This window comes from Equus caballus, chromosome 8, assembly GCF_041296265.1.
Source record: "Equus caballus isolate H_3958 breed thoroughbred chromosome 8, TB-T2T, whole genome shotgun sequence".
Classification (NCBI taxonomy): Eukaryota; Metazoa; Chordata; class Mammalia; order Perissodactyla; family Equidae; genus Equus; species Equus caballus.
The window spans coordinates 45,582,090-45,601,625 of record NC_091691.1 but is presented as its reverse complement, the minus strand read 5'-3'; the positions used below and the strand labels follow the sequence as shown (position 1 = coordinate 45,601,625).

At 38.6% G+C, this 19,536-nt stretch overlaps 1 protein-coding gene across 10 annotated transcripts in view; it reads left to right on the top strand.

Annotated features, from left to right (window-relative positions):
• CEP192 (centrosomal protein 192) overlaps nt 1–19,536 on the top strand; it is a 114,769-nt gene that overhangs the window by 45,127 nt on the left and 50,106 nt on the right. For all 10 annotated transcript variants that reach the window (XR_011420930.1, XR_011420929.1, XR_011420928.1 and 7 more), the window contains 5 exons: nt 3,045–3,867; nt 3,968–4,094; nt 12,932–13,103; nt 15,100–16,021; nt 16,976–17,124. Coding sequence is in view for 6 of the 10 variants with exons in the window: in XM_023647476.2 (XP_023503244.2) it covers nt 3,045–3,867; nt 3,968–4,094; nt 12,932–13,103; nt 15,100–16,021; nt 16,976–17,124 (2,193 nt within the window). In the remaining 4 variants the exon portion in view is untranslated. The remainder of the gene's footprint in view (nt 1–3,044; nt 3,868–3,967; nt 4,095–12,931; nt 13,104–15,099; nt 16,022–16,975; nt 17,125–19,536) is intronic.

The window sequence follows — 19,536 nt, the reverse complement described above, 5'->3', positions numbered from 1 at the left end:
GTGTAAGGTGATATCTTAGTGTAGTTTTTGATTTGCGTTTCCCTGATGATGAGTGATGATGAACATCTTTTCATGTGCCTATTGGCCATCTGTATATCTTCTTTATTTTTTTTGAGGAAGATTAGCCCTGAGCTAACTGCTGCCAATTCTTCTCTTTTTCCTGAGGAAGACTGGCCCTGAGCTAACATTGTGCCCATCTTCCTCTACTTTATATGTGGGACACCTACCACAGCATAGCTTGCCAGGTGGTGCCATGTCTGCACCCGGCATCCAAGCTGACAAACCCCGGGCCGCTGAAGCAGAACATGTGAACTTAATTGCTGCGCCACCGGGCTGGCTCCTTGTGTATCTTCTTTGGAGAAATATCTGTTCGTGTTTCCTGCCCATTTTTTTATCGGATTGTTTGATTTTTTGTTGTTGAGTTGTATGAGTTCTTTATATATTATGGAGATTAACCCTTTGTCAGATATATGACTTGCAAATAATTTTTCCCAATTAGCGGGTTGTTTTTTTGTTTCAATCCTGTTTTCCCTTGCCTTGAAGAAGCTCTTTAGTCTGATGAAGTCCCATTTGTTCATTCTTTTTGTTGTTTCTCTTGTCTGAGAAGACATGGTGTCTGAAAAGATCCTTTTTTTTTTTTTTTTTTTTTGAGGTAGATTAGCCCTGAGCTAACATCTGCTGCCAATCCTCCTCTTTTTGCTGAGGAAGACTGGCCCTGAGCTAACATTTGTGCTCATCTTCCTCTGCTTTCTGTGTGGGATGCTTGCCACAGCATGGTATGCCAAGCAGTGCCATGTTGGCACCCGGGATCTGAACCAGTGAACCCCAGGCCGCCGAAGTGGAACGTATGCACTTAGCCGCTGCGCCACTGGGCCAGCCCCTGAAAAGATCCTTTTAAGCCTGATGTCAAAGAGTGTACTGCCTACATTTTCTTCTAGAAGCCTTATGGTTTCAGGTCTTACCTTTAACTCTTTGATCCATTTTGAGTTTATTTTTGTAAATGGTGAAAAAGAATGGTCAATTTTCATTCTTTTCTATGTGGCTGTCCAGTTTTCCCAGCACCATTTGTTGAAGAGACTTTCTTTTCTCCATTGTATGCTCTCAGCTCCTTTATCGAAGATTAGCTGTCCATAGATGTGTGGTTTTATTTCTGAGCTTTCAATTCTGTTCCATTGATCTCTGCACCTGTTTTTGTACCAGTACCATGCTGTTTTGATTACTGTAGCTTTGTAGTATGTTTTGAAGTCAGGGATTGTGATGCCTCCAGCTTTGTTCTTTTTTCTCAGGATTGCTTTAGCAATTCAGGGTCTTTTGTCGCCCCATATGAATTTTAGGATTCTTTGTTATGTTTCTGTAAAGAATGTCATTGGGGTTCAGATTTGGATAGTGTTGAATCTGTAGATTGCTTTAGGTAGTATGGACATTTTAACTATGTTTATTCTTCCAGTCCATGTGCATGGAATGTCTTTCCATCTCTTTATGTAGTCATCAATTTCTTTTCAGGAAACTCTTGTAGTTTTCATTGTATAGGTCTTTCACTTCCTTAGTTAAATTCACCCCAAGGTATTTTATTCTTTCTGTTGAGATTGTGAATGGGATTGTGTCCTTGAGTTCTTTTTCTGTTAGTTCGTTATTAGAGTATAGAAATGTTACTGATTTATGTAAGTTGATTTTATACCCTGCAACTTTGCTGTAGTTGTTGATTATTTCTAATAGTTTTCCAGTGGATTCTTTGGGGTTTTCTATATATAAGATCATGTCGTCTGCGAACAGTGAGAGTTTCACTTCTTCATTGCCTATTTGGATTCCTTTTATTTCTTTCTCTTGTATAATTGCTCTGGCCAAAACCTCCAGTACTATGTTGAATAAAAGTGGTGATAGAGTGCGTCCTTGTCTCCTTCCTGTTCTCAGGGTGATGGAGTTCAGTTTTTGCCCATTGAGTATGATGTTGGCTGTGGCTTGTCATATATGGCCTTTATTATGTTGAGGTAATTTCCTTCTATCCCGATTTTGTTAAGAGTTTTTATCATAAATGGCTGTTGGATCTTGTCAGATGCTTTCTCTGCATCTATTGAGATGATCACGTGGTTTTTATTCCTCAGTTTGTTGATGAGGTGTATCACGTTGATTGATTTGCAGATGTCATCCATCCTTGTGTCCCTGGTATGAATCCCACTTGATCGTGATGTATGATCCTTTTGATGCATTGCTGAATTCAGGTTGCCAAAATTTTGTTGAGAATTTTTGCATCTATATTAATCAGTGATATTGGCCTGTAGTTCTCCTTTTTCGTGCTGTCCTTGTCAGGCTCTCTTATCAGAGTGGTGTTGGCCTCATAGAATGTGTTAGGAAGTCAGATGCCTCTTCGTGAAACAGCAGATCCCCTAGGGGAAAGCATCCTTATTACTGGGCTGATCTCTCTGGGACCTTTCTTCTCTTAGATTTTGGCCCCATAGTTTTTTACTCCTTTTTTAGCTCTCTAGTGCCTTCTGAGAGATGCCTTTGGATATGTCGTCCCATTCTAATTGCTCTCAGCAAGAGTTGGTTTGCATTACTTAATCTACTATTGCTTGAGGCAGAAGTCTTAACTTGCGTTTTTTAATATTCAATAGGTTTATGTTTCTTTGCTTTTGGTTCCATTTCAGTTTTTTATCCATGGTTCCTATTTATGTCTTGCTTATAAATAATTCTAACAGGTGAATGAAATTACCTAGAATTATACTTGCAAACAAAGTGTCTCAATGGTTTTTCTATCACAGTGTCCTAATTTCTTGGTTTTAAATTATTCTCTAATTCTGTTTTAGCATCTATTTAGCTCTTGAAGATTTTTTTTTAACAATTGATAATCTGATTTTGTAAGTAACGCAGTATTCTAAGTTAAAGTTGATAATAGCTATCTTTTTTCATTAGGATACTTAACTGGTGTACCATTAATTTCTTGCTGCTGTTAAATCTCATGTAGTACTTAGAAATAAAGATTAAACTAATATGTACCTGTCTGGAACTGAGGTAAGTTTATCTGATGTAAATTTTCACATTTCTAGGACACATTCTTCATGAACAGCAAACGTCAAAGATACAGAGGTGAACTACCTGATGATGGTGATTCTGTACTTAGGATAAGCACCATTGCCTCAGCCATTGCAAATGCATCAGTGAATACTGATCCCTCCCAGCTTGCTGCCATGATGAAGGCACTTTCAAATAAAACCAGAGAGAAGACTTTTCAGGAAGATGATAAACAAAAGGACTATTCCATTGTGTCTCATTTCTTACCTAATGATTTAGAAAAAACTAATGGATCCAGCATATTTGATATGGAGAAATACCTTAAAAAAACAGAAGTTAGTAGATTTGAAGGTGATTTTTCAAGAGCTGATATGTCTGGTATTTGTGATTTATCTTTGCCAAAAGAACGGACTACACAAGACATCCATACAGTGGAGTTAGATACTACTAATATACGTGTAAGGAAGCCAGAAGAAAATACAGCAGCTGTTTTTTCTGGTGAAAACGAAGAGAGCGAGAACCAGGAATCATTTAAAACAATAAATTCTTCAAATTCGATTCTTAGAAGTATAAGAGAGGATGAGAGCACAATAGTTGATGTGAAGCCATATTCCATTGACAGCAAATTACCAGATGTTGGTAACAGTGAAAAAGCTACCTCAGTGTCCACTCCAACGTCTAATAGTTATTCATTAGTACGGAACTCCAGAAAAGCATCCCTTTGGCTGTCAGAAGAGTGTGAAGAAATACAAAGTAATGGAGAAAATCAGAGGCAAAATGAGTATGTTAGTGAAACAAGCAACAGTGAAAAGCATATAACTTTTGATAAACATTTCACAATCTCACCTAAAAATGTTGGTAAGTGTCAGAGTAATTGATCACATTTATAAAATTACAGAGTGGTTGCTGTTTTTTTGTTTTTTTTCTGTTCTCATTAGACAATACACCTTTCTCATAGATTTGAAAAATCCCTCTCCTGAGCATGGTGGACATGGCTCAGAGGATGACCAGGATAGCTTCAGACCTTCAACTTCTCCACTGAGTCATTCTTCTCCTAGTGAAATTTCTGGAACAAGTTTATCCGGGTAGGTGCTTACCTTTTTTTTTTAATAATAAAAATACATGCTCAGTATAGAAAAAATATAAAGAAGAAAATTAATCATCTGTAGGTTCATCTCTCAAAGGTAACCATTGTAAATATTTTGTAGATTTCTTTCAAGCCATTTTTCTGTGCAAATGTTTATACTCTGTTTCTTTCATTTATTATAATAATTCGCTGTATTTAAAAGAAAATTAGTAATGTTACAGACTGCCTAATGAATCTGTCATGGTTTATTTGAGGCTTCTGGTGAATTCTTACTAAGTATTCTATTATATTTTGCCACTTTCATGATATTGAGATGAACAACTTGGCTTATAAAAATTTTGTTTTGTATTTTGACTGATTTCGTTAGGATAGATACCTAGAAGTGAAATTACCGGAGTAGGAATATTTTAAGGCTCTCTATATTAGCAAATTATTTTTGCAAAGTGTCTTAGAGACTTGCACTCTTACTATCAATGTATGATGAGAGTGTCCATCACACTGTTTTCCTATCAGAATTTTAAATAACTTATATTTTTGGATTTTTTTTATTTTATAGTCTTAATTTACATTTTTAATACTAATGAAATTGGTAAAATGCTTTTTCAAGGGTTAAAATAAGAATCCTAATATTTCACGGGTTTTAACCCAAGCTATAAACTAACTTAACCTTCCAGTTATAAGAACTTTTTAAAATTTAATTTTTCAAAAAGGCCGTAAGGTAACATTCTTCAAAAATTATACACATATATAGATATATGTGTGTATGTATATATAACTTTTGAACAGTGTAAATTTATTGCTTTATCAAATGTACATACGTGTATTTGCGTATAGATGTGCTGTGTATATTTCCTCCATTAAGCTGTTCCTCGTCTGCCTGGTTCCCCAATCCCTTCACCATGTTATTACTTTCTTCACCAGCTGTTATTAGTTTCTTAGCTATTCTTCTTGAGTTTCTTTATGTGTGTATAAGCAAATATGACCAGCCCTGGTGGTCTAGTGGTTAAGATTTGGAGCTCTCACTGCCATGGCCTGGGTTTGTTTCCTGGTCAGGGAACCACACCACCTGTCTGTCAGTTGTCATACTGTGGTGGCTGCATGTTACTGTGATGCTGAAAGCTATGCCACCAGTATTTCAGATACCAGCAGGATCAGCCATGGTGGACAGGTTTCAGCAGAGCTTCTAGACTAAGACAGACTAAGAAGAAGGACCTGGCCACCCACTTCCAAAAAAATTGGCCATTAAACCCTATGAATAGCAGCAGAGCATTGTCTGATATAGCAACAGAAGATGAGAGGATGGCATCAAAAGACTGGGCAGGGTTCCACTCAGCTGTACACCAGGTTGGTGGGAATTGGAATCAACTCAATGGCACTAGCAACAAAAGAAAAGCAAATATGAATATATATTGGTTTTGCTTTTTTTTTTTTTTGAGGAAGATTAGCCCTGAGCTAACTACTGCCAATCGTCCTCTTTTTGCTGAGGAAGACTGGCTCTGAGCTAACATCCGTGTCCATTGTCCTCTACTTTATATGTGGGATGCCTACCACAGCGTGGCTTTTGCCCAGCAGTGCTGTATCCACAACCTGGGATCCAAACCAGTGAACCCTGGGCTGCTGAGAAGCGGAATGAGCGAACTTAACTGCTGCACCACTGGGCCAGCCCCTAAATATATATTCTTATTGTCATCCGTTTTTACACTAAACATAGGGTCCTTTACACACTTCTTATGTTTTGCCCTATAAAGTTATTCATTACAGCTTCATCTGTATTATAGTTACTATGGACATGTGCAAATATATCTGTAGTTCCCAGAAATGAGATTGTTGGGTCAAAGAGTACATTCACATGTCTCTTAATGACAGGGATATGTTCTGATAAATGTATTGTTAGGCAGTTTCATAATTGTGCGAAAATCATAAGAGTGTGCTTACGCAAACTTAGACGATATAGCCTCCTACACACCTAGGCTATATGATACTGATCTTATGGAAGTGCCATTGTATGTGTGGTCCATCATTGACTGAATTGTTGTTATGTGACACAAGACTATATATACATTCATGTTCACATTTATATTAGTAAAACCCCTCCATAGAGGTTGTGTTAATTTAATTTTCCACCAACAGTTTAGGAGAGGGCCTGTTTCCCCACAGCTTCACCAAAAGACTGTTTATCACACTTTTGGATTGTTGACTATCTAATCTGATAGGTGAGAAAAATAGTATTTCAATATAACTTTAATTCATATTGTTTGAGTGATGATGGGCATCTTTTCATCTATATTTGTATTTCCTTTTCTATAAATAACTATTCATGTTTGTTGTCCATTTTTCTTATGAATTCTTAGTCTTTTTTTGTTTGTGTGCGAAGAAAATTGGCCCTGGGCAGACATCTGTTGCCAGTCTTCTTTTTGCTTGAGGAAGATTGTTGCTGAGCCAGCACCTGTGCCACTCTTCCTCTATTTTATGTGGAATGCCTCCACAGCATGGCTTGATGAGCAGTTCTAGGTCTGCACCTGGGATCTGAACCTGCGAACCCCGGGCTGCTGACGCAGAGCGTAAACCCAACCACTATGCCACTGGGCCAGCCCCTTGTTAGTCTTTTTTGTCTCCATTTCTAGGAGCCCTCGATGTATTAGGGAGAATAAATAGCCCTTTATTTGTGATATGAGTTATAATTGCTAGTCTTTAGAATATTTTTTACTTGTATTTTTTGCCATACAGAAAGTTTATTTTATTAAATTTATGACTTTTTTCTTTTATGGCTTTATAAAAGATCTTTTATGTGTTTCTCTATTGAAAGATTTTTTTTCCTGAGGAAGATTCACCCTGAGCTAACATCTATGCCAGTCTTCCTCTAGTTTTTAGTATGTGTGCCTCCAGCATAGCATGGCTGCTAACAGAGCAGTGCAGGTTTGCACTGGGGAACCGAGCCTGGGCTGCTGAAGCAGAGCACACTGAACTTAACCACTAGGCCACTGGGCTGGCCCTGAAAGATTTTATTAAACAGAAAAATTTACCTAAACAGTGAAATTCTCAAAAATGATCAATATTTTGAAAAAATTGATGTTATATTTGGTTTCACAGTTCCCTCTTGTTTCCCAAGGTACCATTGAAATTTTGCATATTCATTTGAAATGGTATGGGTAAGTTAGAGCTAAATATCAATGGAGAGCTTAATTCTCTCCTGCTTCAATGACTCCTTCTAGATACCTCATTTTTAAACACTTTTTCATATACACAGCCACCTCTTGTTTTAACAATTAAGTTCATATTTTAAAGGACATTCCAAGTCATTCAGCCCAACCAAATGTGAAGGTCATCTGACTATGATGTGTCATCATCGATGTCATCCAGGGGTTTTTCCTCCTTCTTCTCCCCACTCATATTTGTCTCTAAAATTATTTTTAAGTGTTTAATTTTGTACTGTTAAATGTTCTTCTACTTCTGACACTTGTTTTCTCAGTTTTTAAATGATGTTCTTTGATTCCCAACTGTATTAGTTTCCCATGGCTGCCATAACAAAATACCACAAACTGGGTAGCGTAAAACAGCAGAAATTTATTGTCTCGTGTTCTGTAGGCTAGAAGTCCAGGGCCATGTTCTCTCTGAAGGTTTTAGGGGAGAGTCCTTCTTTGCCTCTTCCAGCTTCTGTTAGCCCTACATGTCCATTGGCTTGTAGATGCATTTCTGTAATCGCAGGGCTGTCTACCATCTGTATCTGTGTCCAAATTTCTCTCTTCTTATAAGGACGCCATTCACATTGAATTAAGGGCCCAGCCTACTCCACTATGACCTCATCTTGACTAATTACATCTGCAGTGACCCCATTTCCAAATAAGGTCACTTTCTCAGGTGTAGGGGGTTAGGACTTCAACATATCTTTTTTGGGGAGCACAACTCAACCTGTAACACCGTCTGTTACCAATGAGACATTTAGTGAACTTATTCTCATGTTCTTTCTCTTTTCACTTTTTTTTAGTTATGTAATTTCTACATTGACATTTCATTCACATTGTGGTTTATCACTGTACCCTATACTTGTTTAGTTTTTGTTTTACAGTTTAATGTATTCAGTTCTTGCCATCAGATATTTCCCCTCTTGGTTGACTGAAGTGTGTCCTGTGGTAGTTTGTTCAGAGAAGGACTGAGGGAGCAATATTCCTTAGGCTCTTTTATGTTCAAAAGTTGATCTGCGGCATTTGTGATTGAAGGACAGCATGACTGTTTGAAATCTTTGGCTTACGCTTTCTTAAGTTGCTTGTAGAGATTGCTTTACTGTCTCTAATGAATACAGGAGGGAAATCTGAGGCTACCCTAATTCTTTTTACCTCAGAATTGACTTGATCTTTTGGTAAGCTTATGCCGAAGATACTTTATCTTTCAAGTCTAGTAATTTTATTAGGCTGTATCTCTATGTTGAGTCTTCATGATTACTTTGCCATATCACACAGCATACTCTTTCAATATGTGGATTCAAATAATCAATAAGAATTTAAGAAAGTTTCTGTTGTACTATTGGTTAAAATATTGGTCCTGCTCTAACCCCTACTGCCCCCAGGAACTCCAGTGATGCATATGTGGGATCTATTTTTCCTGACTTGTGCATTTATTTTCTCTTTAATCCTTTCTTTAAGAACTTTCTATTTTGGGATAATTATAGCTTCGCAATAAGTTGCAAAGATAGTATAGAGAGATTTCGTGTACCCTTAACCTAGTTTACCCCAATAGTTACATCTTACATAATTATAGCATGGGATCACAACCAAGAACTTGTCATGGGTGCAACGTGTGGGTAGAAATCAGTGTCATTTTATCACAGGTGTGAATTTGTGTAACCATCATCACAATCAAAGATACAGAACTTTTCCATCATCACAGTGATCTGCCTCTTTCTTACTTGTTTCATTTCATTTGCACATCACATTTCTAAAATCTAGATTCCTTAGGGTGTTTCTTGCAATGTGTCTTTCCCCCGTGTACACAATTTCATCCTGTTTTCTTTGGTTTTGATAGTTTTTAATTGTATATGAAGGCTTTTAATAAAAACTATGAGAACGCCTATTATTATTATTACATTAGAAGACTTAAAACTTTATGATTTTTTTCCTTCACACTGCCCTTTACTGCATGATCGGAAACAAAATGCTGGGCCAGATGGTCTCTCACTCTTGGACCCACCTGTTTTTTCTTGTGCTCCTGAGAAAATATACTTATTCATTAAGTTTAGGAAGCACACCTGTGGGAGTGGATGCCAAACTTTCTCATGAACTTGGCATATGGTTAGGTATTTTGAATGAGGGCATCATGTTTACCTTTTAACATGACCATGGAATTGGTAATCTTACTCCATGTGGGTAGGCTAGCCAAGCACCTGCACCCTCACCTCTCAGCTTGGGGCAAAACAATGGGACTTAATGAGAAAAGGCCAACTTATAAGAGGGTAAGTGTACTCTGAACTAAAATGCCTGGGGAAGATGAAATGAGAGTGATGTTGTGTTGCTGAGTTGCTTAACATATGTTTTTTGCTATAGTTGACAAAGCAAATACTGGTTGAGATCTCCTCAGTATATGGCATGTAGACTAATCCATGAATCCTTTCAGGGACACAGTTTAGCCTGCTAGCAAGCTTACTGTCGGTTTTTGGCCCACTCCTAACCCAGTTTTAGGATTTCACAGTATGCATTGTTATATTATATTTTTATCTATATATAATTAACATATAATAAAATGCACAGATGTTAAAGGTGTCATTCAATGAGGTTTTTTTTTTTTTTGATGAGGAAGATTGGCCCTGAGCTAATATTTGTCGCCAATCTTCCTCATTTTTCTTGAGGAATATTGTCCCCGAGCTAATATCTATGCCAGTCTTCCTCAATTTTATATGTGAGATGCCACCACAGCATGCTTGGTGAGTGATGTGTATGTCCACCCCCGGGATCTGAACCTGCTAACCTCAGGCTGCGGAAGCACGGTGTGCAAACTTAACCACTATGCCACTGGTCCGGCCCCATTCAATGAGTTTTTGACACTTACGTACGCCTATTTAAACACCTCCCCCTAAAATATATAGACTGTTTGCATCACCTCAGTAAAAATCCCTTGCTTTTTTCCAATCAGTTCTCCTCCTTCCTCCCACCCCTGCTCTGGCGTCCACTTTCTGATTTGTATCACCATGGTTTAGTTTTATCTGTTCTTGCATTTCATGTGAGTGGAATCATATTAGAACATTTTTGTGTGTCCAGCTTCTTCCACTTAATGTGTTTTTGAGATTCATCCTGTTGTTGCAGTAGATTTATCAGCAGCTCATTGTGTTGATTGCTGTGTGGTACTCCATTGCATGAATATACCACATTGTGTTTATCCATTCTCCTGTCGCACAATATGTGTTTTTGTCTAAGCCTAATTTCTGGCTCCATTTTTATGTTCCTACTATTGCTTTCTCTCATTTTTGCCTCATCAACTTCAAATGAATGTGCTTTCAGTTGATTTTCTTGGATTATGATAATCTCTGCATACAGTTCCTTCTACAACTGAGGGGAGTTTTGTTTTCTATTACCTTTGATTACTGTCTGTGTTCCACTTATTCCCTCCTCCTTTTGAGTACGTTGGTTGCCCATTACTTGATCCTCCTTTCTCTCGTCATCCATGAACATTTGCTCTTTCCTGAGTTTCCTTTCTGTATATATTCGCTCTGTATTGTGGGATAGCTGTTCCAATGTTTATCCTTTATGTCTCTGATTTTCTGTAGCATCAACTATGCTTTTCATTGCTGCGAATGTAGGCTCTAATTTTGTATTCACTTATTTTTATTGAAATCCTCTTTGTACTTTTTTGTTGTGGTAAAATGGGTTTGATATTTTTGTTCTACTTTTTTCCTGGTTTCGGCCATCTCATATTCCATTGTTTTTTTATATTCATGGTGAAATATTGGTCAGAATTTTCATTTGTTCAATGGCAACATTTTTTTGGTGAGTGCACTTCATCTGATAAGTTTTGCTGTGGCTTAGTTTCCAGCAGGTCCATAGAGCTGATTTAGAGTTTCTGATTCCAGAACTGCCTTTGAGACTTGGTGTGACTGCACCTTGGCAGTTTTTGGATTCCTTTGAAGTTGGACATCTTGACTGAAATTTCTCTCCTCTTACTTCCATGTGTTCTTACAGTTCACTTCTTGTTACTTGAGGTAATACATCCTAAATGCATTTGTTCCTTTTAACCAAAGGAGGTAGACTAATACAACACATCACCCCAGTACCCCGGAACTTTTTTCATGCTGTATCATGGTGTCTGTGTATGTATGCACATGTGTGTGCATGTGCATACAGGAACCCAGGTAGAGTGCATGTTATACAGTGGCTAAAATAGGCCCGGAGCAATTTAGTTAATATTTTGTCTCCGTTGGTTAGAAATTCACTAACTAGTATTTTGCCAATACTGTCTTGATTTGGGGCTTTATGAAAATCCAAAATTCAAAACAGAATTTTCTGTCTGTGTTCATTGCCAAGCTGACTATTCTGAACTTTGTGCAAAAAAATGATGGGGTAAAATTCAGTCAATTAAGGACTGAATTGAAACTAAATGGCAGAGTGTTCAGTAGGTGCAGCAAGTGTTTCCAGAGGTGGCTGCGACAAAATTTCCTGTCCAGTGTGACTTTGCCACTTCTCCTCACGAGGTGCAGTCTCTCTCCTTGAATAGGGCTGACCCTGTGATGAGTATTGACTAACAGAATATGGCACATGTATTAAATTGATGTGGGATCTTACTATTCATTGCTTTCTAATTTTTTATTTTTACTTAATGTATTGTGAATATCTTTCTGAGTCAAAGGATAATATTCAATAGCATGATTTAAAATGGCTGCATAGTGTTTTATTGTGTGTTTGTGCCATAATTTCCATAGCCTAATTCTTCCTGTATGACATTTAAGGTTCCCTACTTTATTATCGATAGTGATATATGATGACATATCCTTTTAGCAGTCTTTATAATTAGCATTAATTTTTTTCTTAGGATTAGTTCCTAGATGTAGAGTATCTGAGTCAAGGGGCTTTTGATATGCATTGCTTAATTGCTCAACCAAAAGTTGTACCGCTTTATATTCCTATCAGCGGTATATTACTTCTTCCATTTCTTTCCTTTTTTTTTTTTGTTTTTTTAGATTGGCACCTGTGCTAACATCGGTTGCCAGTCTTTATTTTTTTCTTCTTCTTCTTCTGCTTCTCCCCAAAGCGCCCCCCCCCGCCCCCCCAGTACATAGTTGTATATTATAGTTGTGAGTGCCTCTAGTTGTGCTATGTGGGATGTCGCTTCAACGTGCATTGACGAGCAGTGCCACGTCTGCGCCCAGGATCTGAACCTGCAAAACCCTGGGCCGCTGTAGTGGAGCACAGGAAGTTAGCCAATTGGCCACAGGGCTAACCCCTACTTTTCTCATTTCTTTTCACTTATCCACATGATTCTTTTTTTTATCTTTGCTCTTTGAGAGCAGGAATTTTTGAATACTCTGCTTATTGCTCTGTGTCAGGTATTCAATAAACTTTTATTGAATGAGTGGTTAACATTATGTGACTGTACATGGAATTTATTAATGAAAATGCACAGCATTTTTCTTTTACAGTAGCTTGCCAGATACTTCATTCAATAGGAATATAATTTATGATTTATATAATTAAGTGTAAAAAATTGAATCCATGGTTGAGTTACTCTACATGCCACCTAGAGCAGAGGCTGTAGATTAACAAGATTGTGGGCAAGCAGGAATGGCTTTTTGCTAGTGTAGATAATGTTGAGTAAAGGAATGGATAGCTCTGATCACGAGGTATTCTCTTTCAGGTGTGCTGTAGAGTCTGTTGGTTCAGCAGCTCATCATGAGACACCCGCCTGTGAAAGTGAGTTGTCTCAGTTGATGTGTCCACAGGCTAGTGTGAGCAGGCTTACTTATGTGTCTGAACAAGAGAGCACGTGTCCCACCATGACCTCAGATCATGGCCTTGAAGACCATAAGGTGGGTAGTTCTTTTTTTATTTCTTTAGTAAGGCTTCTGGCTCCAAAGTGTTACTGATATAGGACTCAGACTGAAGTTCAGGTCTATGTAATTTCTGTTGCTGTTTTACCTGTAAGATGAATATGTGTGTGTACGTGTTTTGATTAAACAGCTACTCATGCTGGGTAGGCACTAGAAGTATAAATATTTTAGTATCTGCCCTCCAAAAGCTGTCAGTCTGGTGGAGGGCACACAAGACACACTGTGTAATGAAATGCACTTTGATAGACCTATGCTGTGGGGATTCAGAAGGAGGTTACTAAAAATCTGACTGGCAGGTGGCAAAAGAGTTCAGCAAAGGTTTATGGAAGGGATAGGTAATGTATTGAAGCCATATTTTGCAGGACTACTTGGAATTAGGCAGGGATGAAGCAGACAAACAAATGGGAGAAGGCATGGAATTATGAAATACACACTGCATTTGAGAGACTCTGTGAAGTTTGGAATGGAATGGCTGCCATAAATCTATGTACATGAGGAAAGGAGGAGAGGCCAAACCATGAAGAGTCTAGGATGTAAAATTTGGGAGTTTGAAGGCTCTTAAGCAGGACACTGATATGATCTGTGTTGATGTTTTAAAAGCTCATTGCAGTTGCAGTGTGGTGGAGGTGTTGAGGAGGGGCAAGATCAGAACCAGGAAGATTTGACATAAGGCTACTGTAGTCAGTCAAGCGAGAGATAGTGCAGGCTTGGACTAAGGTAGTGGCAGTGGGGGTGGGAGAGAAATAGGTAGATCTGAGATTTGTGTAGGAGAAGCTAGAATTTTATTATCTGTGTGTGTGTTTTGTAAATGTGGCTACTGTTTGTTAATGAGCTGAATATGACTGTTGTGAGTATGCAATAGAGGCCTTCTCCACCCAGCTATTACTAAATATATCCACTAAAGTTACTAAACACGACATCATGTTGGACAAATCAGTGTACCCATTTCATTGAAAGCTGTCTTTTTGATGATGCTGTTAGATATTGGGTCTCTATGTTCTTAGCATAGTGATTAAGAGCTGAATTGTGGAGTCAGATGGCCTCTCCTTTGCTACTTTCTGATATAGATTATAACCTCCCCAAGCCTATTTCTTCATCTGTAAGGAGAGACAGTGATGTGAGGACCGGGCTTGGCACCAAGAAGTCACCACTGAATACGTGCAGGCTGCTGTTTATTTCTGTTTAATGATTGATTTCTTGATGATGATGACTGACAAATAATCTGGGTATTTATCAATGTCTTTGTTTCTAAAGCTTTGGTCCAGGAGAAATTTGCAAACCAAGTACCAAGAATAATCAGTGAGGGTCAAGTGTATCTTAAGTTGTGTGTAAATTCCGGCTGGTCTACCCTCCAGAGCTGTAGATGTCACCCCCAAGGTGATGCCTTATAAAGAAATGACTGTATGAACATTGACTATGGCTATTATTTCATCCTTAAGAAAACAGAACCACATAAGCTTACACATTGGAGAAGACTCAATGCTCATAAAAATTAGCTTCTTCAAGCATAACAACAGTGTGAACAAATAATGGGGGTGAGAGAACCTGTGACCTGGCTTTGCATTGCTTCCTAAGCTCATGTTGATATCATTGGGAAGCTTGCTCGCCGCATACTCCTTTGTTATTAATTTACTTAAATTTTTATTATACAGTTACAGGAAAAATCCCTTAAATTTGCAAAAAATTACTTGTCTCTGGTCCTTTATGTAAATTTTTCAGAGATGTAATTGGTGTATGCCTCCTCTTTAGTCTCCTCATAATTATTTCTATAAAACAATGAATGCACACTTTCTAACTTTTAATCGTGTACTTCACAGCTGTAAAACTACTTTTCCTTGTGTAAGGCAACTTTTTTTCAGAATTAATCTCATGTAGATCTCTTTATTATTTTATTTGAAGTTATATCAGCATGGTTTTACTTTGTAATATTCAGTTTATCTATGGATTATTTCTAAACATTTTTTGTCACACGCAGAGTGATATCACCGATGAGTTGAGCACCACAATTGTTCAAGCCAGTCCAGTTCTATCAGAGGAAAAGGCTGTGGAAAAGTTGAGAGAAAAAGGTCCATTTCAAAGTAGAAAAAAAAGAACATTATCATATACTATCCAGAAAAACTTAGATACAGAAAAAGTGACTAAAACTACTTCTCTGAGTAGCAAACCCGAAGATGTAAAACCTAACTTTAGATTGGGTAATGATCTCTCCTGCAAAAGTAGAGATCTATCAGAAACCAATGTGGTAGGTTTGACCTCAAACCCCAGTGAATTGGACCAGATCAACCTGGGTCTACTGAGCAAGTCAGGTCTCAGCCACCTGGCTGTGTCAGTGATGCCACGCCTCCCTGTATCACATCAGGCATCTGTGAACGAAGGTGAAAGAGGAACTTCTGAAGATCCGTCAACTGCTGACAGTGCATTAGGTGGCCAGGTTCCTCATCAGGTGGTCTCTGGAAACCAGTGTGCTGCTGTTCCCAGCACTGTGGCTTGTGGTTCTTTTCCTGAGATGCAGAATGTGCCCACTACAGTTCCTACACTCTTGACTCGGCATTCTTTTACTGCAGCTCCCTTAGCCCAGCAGTATTTGGGAACACTACCTTCAGCTGGAGATGTTGCTTTGCCTCAGTGCCATGCTGGCACTGCCGCAGTCTGTGGATTCTCAGGAAGTTATCCTTATCATGTTGTCACAGGAGAGCATGTTCAGAACTCGGTGGCTGTGGGCATTTGTCTAGGACAAAATATTGGCTCTGGATTGATGGGTACCTCTTCTCTTTGTAACCCATATTCTAATGCCTTAAATCAGAATCTTCTAAGTACAGCAAAACCTTTTCCTGTGCAGTCTGTTGGTGCAAATCAAGGAATCAAACCATGGGATTCAGGAATGACATCAGGATTTGGTAAGATTCTTTTTCTCTGTTGATGATTATTTTTGCTTGCTATTATTTAAAAGTTGAGTTTTCTCAAATGAGACCATAAATCTAGTTTGTTTCAAGGAGATACTGATTGACCTAAATGTCTCGAAAGTTTTTTGCTTTGTCCTGAGTTTGGAACAGAGACCGTAACACATTTCTGTGCAAGGGACCCTGAAGTGGCCTTAGAAAAACATGAGAACTTATGCAAATGAAACCCCTGATGCCTTTGTTTCTTGTCTCTCTCTTGTGCTTTGCACTTGGATTTCTGTTATTCTTTCAATTAGGAAATGTCCAGTTTAGGGTTGCTTCCCTGAAGGAGTGAGTCTCCTTCCAGCTTGTAAGCCTTTTGCGGGGTAACTGTTGCGGTAGTGAGAGACAGCACCCTTCTGCTCTTGTCTGTAGTGGCTGCGCTGCCCCCTGTCCTCTTGTTGACAGTCACTCTGCTGAGCAGAGCTGGGCGCTGTTCTTTTTCTGGCACAGTGCACATGGCCACTGGAGTGCTGTCTTCTTTTCTGCCCTTTCTTCTGAAGGAAATTTCAGAGTAACTGCAGAAGGGTGGAGAAAAGATTGGTTGTAGTAGTAAAAATTCAAGTTAGAGCCTCTCATTTCTTATTAGGTTCCAGTGGCTTATATTTGTGAGAGAAAAAAGGAAGAGATTACTAATAGGTAGTAATATGTAAGAGTTGATTAGCAGTAAACTGTGAGTTCGATCAATTTTAGTTATTGTTCTTCATCAGCTGGATGCAGCAGGAAAAAATTACTGGCCAGCCTCACTGAGGCGTATACAGTCTCAAGGCCTCCTAAAGACTTGGGGCATGTTATACCATAGCTCTTGGGTATAAACAGATAGTCTTATATAGAAATTTTCATTTAACCAATTGTGCTTTGAGTCAAGTGTTTGATATAACTTGCATTTTGACTATGCTTTATTTTTCCCAGGGAATGTAAGAGTACCTGAGGAGCTGAAGTTTCCTCACGCTTGCTGTGTTGGCATTGCTTCACAAACCCACCTTAGTGTACTTAATCCAACTGACCGCTGGCTGCAAGTCAGCATTGGGGTTCTCAGTGTTAGTGTTAATGGTGAAAAGGTAAGCTTTCTGTGTCTCTCTCTTTTGACTTAGCTATTGGATTATGATTAATGCTGGATTTCTCCTTGTTCTAGTTCTTCTTTTTATATTACAGAGTATGCCCCCCTCCCCATACCTTGTACGGAATTGTTGGAATGGTATCTTTTTTTTCTCAGTCATCCCTTTGTTGTTGTGCTTCTAGTGTAAGAAGTGAAATCTGAATGTGTTGCTCATTTTCCATCAGTTATTATTGTTTACTTACTAATCATTATATTACATTGTCATTTATTTATAAAATCATGTAAATATGCTTTCAGTGTTGTCATTTACACCATTAACTGAAAGCTCTGATTTCTGATCTCTGCTTTTCAGTTTTGTTAAATGGAATTGAATGTAAGTTACTGTCATTTATCAAAAAAAACAAAGAAACAAGTTACTCTTGGGACCTATGCCTACATTTAGTAAGTGGAGTCTCCCACCCCCCCCTTTTTTTTTTCTGAGAAAGATTAGCCCTGAACTAACTGCTGCCAATCCTCCTCTATTTGCTGAGGAAGACTGGCCCTGAGCTAACATCCATGCCCATCTTCCTCTACTTTATATGTGGGATGCCTACCATAGCATGGCGTACCAAGCAGTGCCATGGCCGCACCCGGGATCTGAACCGGCGAACCCCGGGCCACCAAAGCGGGACAAGCAAACTTAACTGCTGCGCCACCAGGCTGGCCCCAGTGGAATATTTTTGACTAATTTATCTGATCATGTTTGTATATGATCTTTGGAAATACCTGGAAATACAGTTTTCACATTAACTGTTAGAGCAAGGGTTTCTCACCTGATCAGTTAGCAGTTAACAGCTGCTAAAGATCCAGACTCTAAATCGCCTTTCATTGATTACAATGACCATTTGAAAATCAGTGAATAGGGAGGGTGGGAAATATGGTCAGCAGTTCCTGTTTTGGAATGTCCTGGTTTTGCGACTGCTACTTAGAGACAAACATCAGTAGATGGGTTTACTCTCCCCTCTTACCTCCTAGTAATAACCTTTATTTACCTGATAAAATAAGACTGTGTCTACTCTTTCTCTCCCTTTTTCCTGGTCTTTCTTCTCTGATCCTGAGGTTAGAGGAAAAGCAGGTGGTTGGAGAAAAGAGTTGAGAATGGAAGGAGGAGAAATTGGGCATGTAGGAAGTAATGTTGTCTCTGGAAGTGGGAGTAGAAAAGAAGATCCTCATTTACAGTGAGGAGGGAGGGGTTGGAGTGAGACATAATTGTAGACGTGGAGGCCTGATGAGGAATCTTAGAGATCAGTCAAAGCCCCTCCATTACAGAGGTACAGAAACCAGGTCCTAGGGTGAGGTACAGGGCTGTGAAGCACTGCCATTTTCAGTGCCCTTTTCAAGGAAAGTGAGGGTATGGATAACTTATCCTCTTAAGTCTTGATAATTTTGACTGATTGGACTTTATGAATAATGAGTTAAAAGACTTGGGTATTTTTGAAGAGGTAGTGTCTACATTTGGTAGTTGGAGTGACTGTCAAAAGGGATGTTAAACAAGTTGGTTCTACTTTTTTTTTTAATTGAGGTCAAAATAGTTCATAACATTGTGAAATTTCAGTTGTGCATTATTATTTGTCAGTCGCCATATAAATCTGCCCCTTAACCCGTTATGCCCACCCCCCAAACCCCTTTCCCCTCTGGTAACCACTAAACACTTCTCTTTGTCTGTGTGTAAGTTTGTCTTCCACATATGAGTGAAATCATATGGTGTTTGTCTTTCTCTGTCTGGCTTATTTCGCTTAACATAATACCCTCAAGGTCCATCCATGTTGTTGGGAATGGGACAATTTTGTCTTTTTTTATGGCTGAGAAGTATTCCATTGTGTGTGTGTGTGTGTGTGTGTGTATACACCACATCTTCTTTATCCATTCTTCAGTCTATGGGCACTTGGGTTGCTTCCACATCTTGGCTATTGTGAATAATGCTGCAGTGGACATAGGGGTGCATAAGTCTCATTGAATTGTTGATTTCAAGTTCTTTGAATAAATACCCAGTAGTGGGATAGCAGGGTTGTACGGTATTTCTATTTTTAATTTTTTGAGAAATCTCCCTGCTGTTTTCCGTAGTGGCTGCACCAGTTTGCATTCCCGCCAGCAGTGTATAAGACTTCCCCTTTCTCCACATCCTCTCCAACGTTTGTTATTTTTTGTCTTGGTGATTATAGCCATTCTAATGGGTGTAAGGTGGTATCTCATTGTAGTGATGATTTGCATTTCCATGATCATTAGTTATGTTGAACATCTTTTCATGTGCCTATTGACCATCTGTATATCTTCTTTGGAAAAACGTCTGTTCAGAGCTTCTGCCCATTTTTTGATCGGGTTGTCTGTTTTTTTGTTGTTGAGTTGTGTGAGTTCTTTAAATATTTTGGAGATT